We start from the raw sequence: 3,274 nt of genomic DNA, 5'->3' as shown, positions 1-3,274 counted from the left end.
TGCTGGAGAGAGGTTTCTCTCCTGAATGGCTCAGCTTCCCTGTTTTCTCCCAAAGCTGTGGTCCACAGCCCATACAGTAGGTGTGCAATACAGGTCAGTACAGACTTTGGCGAAGCACTGCGGAGAACTGGAGCTTTGCATCAGGAATCTTCCTCTCCCTTTGAAATGCTGGGGTTTGAACCCCGAGCCCCTGAATTAAGGTTGACATATGGGTGATTCCCACAGCCCTTCATAAAGAGGTGGTGAGTTTGCCTTATAGCTTCCCCCCAGGGTGCGGCCGGTCCTGCAGGGAGAGCCAGAAGGGAAATGAGCCCCAGGGGTCCCGCAGTGAGTTGACAAAGGTCAGGGGTCTGCTTGGGGATAAAAGCTGGGACCACTTGCAGGGAGTCAGGAGTGTCTGTCTGTGGAGTGCACTCCCCAGAGCTTCCTGGTTCAGGGCAGACCTCCTGACTCTCCCTGGAGCTGGGCCCCAGTCTGTCTAGGCCTTTGCAAACGCGGGTCAATTGGGTGAGAGTTGCCATGTGGGCACCCTTTTGTGACGTGTTTAACTGGCTGGTCTGGCTGTTTCCCATGCCAACTATGGGCAACCTCGGTTCACTGTTTGTACCACCTGTTGTGGGCCGGGTCATGTCGTTTGTGGGATCGTTGGGGGTGGCGTCGATCATGTACGAGCTGGTTGACCTGTTTGTACCTCCGGCCGTCATTTATATCATAACGTTTTTGTCTACAATAAAGTCTGCGTATTGGTTCACCTCCCTGCTGGTGTTATCATTTTTGTTGGGCCTGGTCATTGGCAAACCACCCTTGTGCTGCAGTGATGGTTAGGTAGCTGAGCCTTTGATCAAGGCAGCTGTGGCAGTATAACATAAGAACAGAAAACAGTAGCTTAAAGAAAGGAGGGTCCTTGGCCTTTTGGGGTTTTGTTTTTGGTTTTTTTTTGGTTTTTTTTGGTTTTTTTTTAATTTATTTTCTTTGCACCACATCAAAATCAGGGAGTTTCTGGGGAGTAAGCTGGGATATAGGAAATACCTGCTGTTGCAAAAAGATGCCACTTGGCAACTTCCTTTCCTAGCAGCCCTCATGAGCTAGATTTGATTGATGTAAAGGCATCCTACAGAGGACACCCGTCATAGACAAAGTAGTCTGCTTATAGCATTGTGCTCAACTTTGTACTAGAGGCTGGATAAGGGAGGAGGGTTAGGTTGCACCTGGGGTTGAAAACTCTTCATGTGTATTGTGTATTAGAAGCAGAAAATGAAACATGTTTGTTCCAGTACCCCAGGGAGAAGAGGGGAGGGGAAAAGAGGATATTTGAAATGTAAGGGTTATTGGAACATCATAACTGTAAAACTAATAGCACGAAGGTACAATTTTAGTCTATCAAGCAGATAGAAAATTGCAAACACCCTTGAGTTTGGCTCTCTATGAAAATTTCTCTTTCCTGGTTTTCTGGCTTATTGTTTATTTGTTTGTTTGGTTTTTTTAAATGTAGAATTTATTCCAAGTTTCATCGGAGAAGAATGCAGGAGCTGACAGAAGTGGGGCTACAGAACTTTTTTAACCTATTCCTCATGCTGGCAATTGTTGCAGAGACAGAAGATATAGTGAGTCGAGTGCTGGATCTTTTGGACTTTCTCAATCCATCCTCTGTCACCATATCTCAACGAGCTCTCATCTGGAGAGGTCTTTTTGCTTTCCTTTTGATTTACGTTGAGAAGAACATGGACATTAGTGTCCTAGCTGAGAAACTCTCAAACGATTTCCGTGAGAAGGCAAAGGAGTTTTTGGTATCCAAAAATGACTACACACAGAAACAAAATCTCTGGACTCTACTTTCAACATACATCGATGGTGTCCAAGAAGTATTTGAGACCAGCTGCTACTTGAGCCTTTCTGAGGAAAAGTTGCTAAATGATGGCTTTACTATGCTGCTGCCTGCTTGTCGAGGAGCTGAACTGAGTATGGTCCTAAATTTTCTTCAGGTGGTTCTAGCCCAGCTTCGGTAAGTTGTTGATGTGGACATTAGACTGGGCTGTTGGTTTTGTGCTTGGGGTTAAACTGTAGTTCATATTAAGTTCTTATTGAAATAACGTAAAAAGAAAGAGAAATCTCTTGCAGGACCGTGAATGATATATTAAATTCCAGAATCCACAAATACCTCACTGCATTTAGAATCTTAGAAATGTTTCCTTACTATTTCAGGACATTAGGTTTGACACCACTGATATTTTGTTACAAATTAGTGGCTCTGTAGAAGCTCATCTAGTTGCCGCTATTTCAGACAAAACCATCCTTCCTTTGGCACAGGAAATTTCAAAATTGTTATCTGTACTAAAGTACTTAGGTTAGGGGGTTTCGGGGTGTGTTTGGTGCATTGTTTTTTGTAGTGTGGTTTTGGTTTTTTGTTTTCCTTCAGTTTTCAGACTCTTCTGTTCTATTTTTTTTCCTCTTTCACCAAGGTTGCAATCAAATACAACAGTTACAGAGATTTAAATATTTGTCTGGGGTTTGATAGGAAGGAAGTAATATTTTACCACTTTCAAGCAGTTTTGCTTTGATGTACTAGTTCAGTTTTCAACATCCATAGTGCCCTTCAATAAGCATATTTTTGTCTACTGATGCCTTTGAGAAGTAGTCCTCTAGTTTGAAGCCCAAACTGCCTTTTTTTGTAAGATATTAAGAGGCAGCTATTGATCTGCACATTACTTCAAATGTGCAAGACTGAAATATGTGGAAAGAGCTGTGGAAGAGCGCATAATAAGAACAGTGAGGCCCATATGCAAGATCTCTTTAACTAGGTTCTTTGTTATTGTCTAGTAGTTTGACTGCAGCTGTCAATAGCTTATACATCCAAAGACAAGTGTTTTTCAGGCAGTCTTTTGAAAAAAGATGAAGCACGAAACTAAGTTTAGTTGATTTATTATTTATTATTTCAGTTCAGTGGAATGTATTTACTGGAATAAATTGGGGACTTCAAAAATGCTTTGACATTTTCTCCATTAGCTAATACACAGCATTTGTTGTGTTGTTTTTAAAGATGAAATGGGAATAATTTGAGACTGGTGAAGAAAGTTGCCTGTTTCATAATTTGGCATTATTTTCAAGCTTTTGAGAACTAGAGGTCATGTCATTGCCTTGTAACACAGAAGAGCATAGAAGTTCATTGCAAACTTTTCAGGTCATCGCAGACAAGGTATAGAACAGTATTCATACCTGTTTTTACAAAAAGCAGGTCTGCTGAAATTATCTGAATTACAAACACGCTCGTATTAAT

At 41.8% G+C, this 3,274-nt stretch overlaps 1 protein-coding gene across 1 annotated transcript in view; it reads left to right on the top strand.

Moving 5' to 3' along the window:
* Positions 1-2,002, top strand: part of LOC103773138 (protein MMS22-like) — a gene marked incomplete at both ends in the record, with an annotated part of 35,962 nt that extends 33,960 nt beyond the window's left edge. The window contains one exon of the mRNA XM_008940493.1: positions 1,493-2,002. Coding sequence (XP_008938741.1) covers positions 1,493-2,002 — 510 coding nt within the window. The remainder of the gene's footprint in view (positions 1-1,492) is intronic.
* Between the last annotated feature and the right edge of the window lie 1,272 nt (positions 2,003-3,274).

The sequence above is a fragment of the Merops nubicus genome, unplaced genomic scaffold (assembly GCF_000691845.1).
Source record: "Merops nubicus isolate BGI_N331 unplaced genomic scaffold, ASM69184v1 scaffold12525, whole genome shotgun sequence".
Lineage (NCBI taxonomy): Eukaryota > Metazoa > Chordata > Aves > Coraciiformes > Meropidae > Merops > Merops nubicus.
The sequence above is the reverse complement of the archived record's forward strand: the minus strand, read 5'-3'. Positions and strand labels throughout refer to the sequence as shown.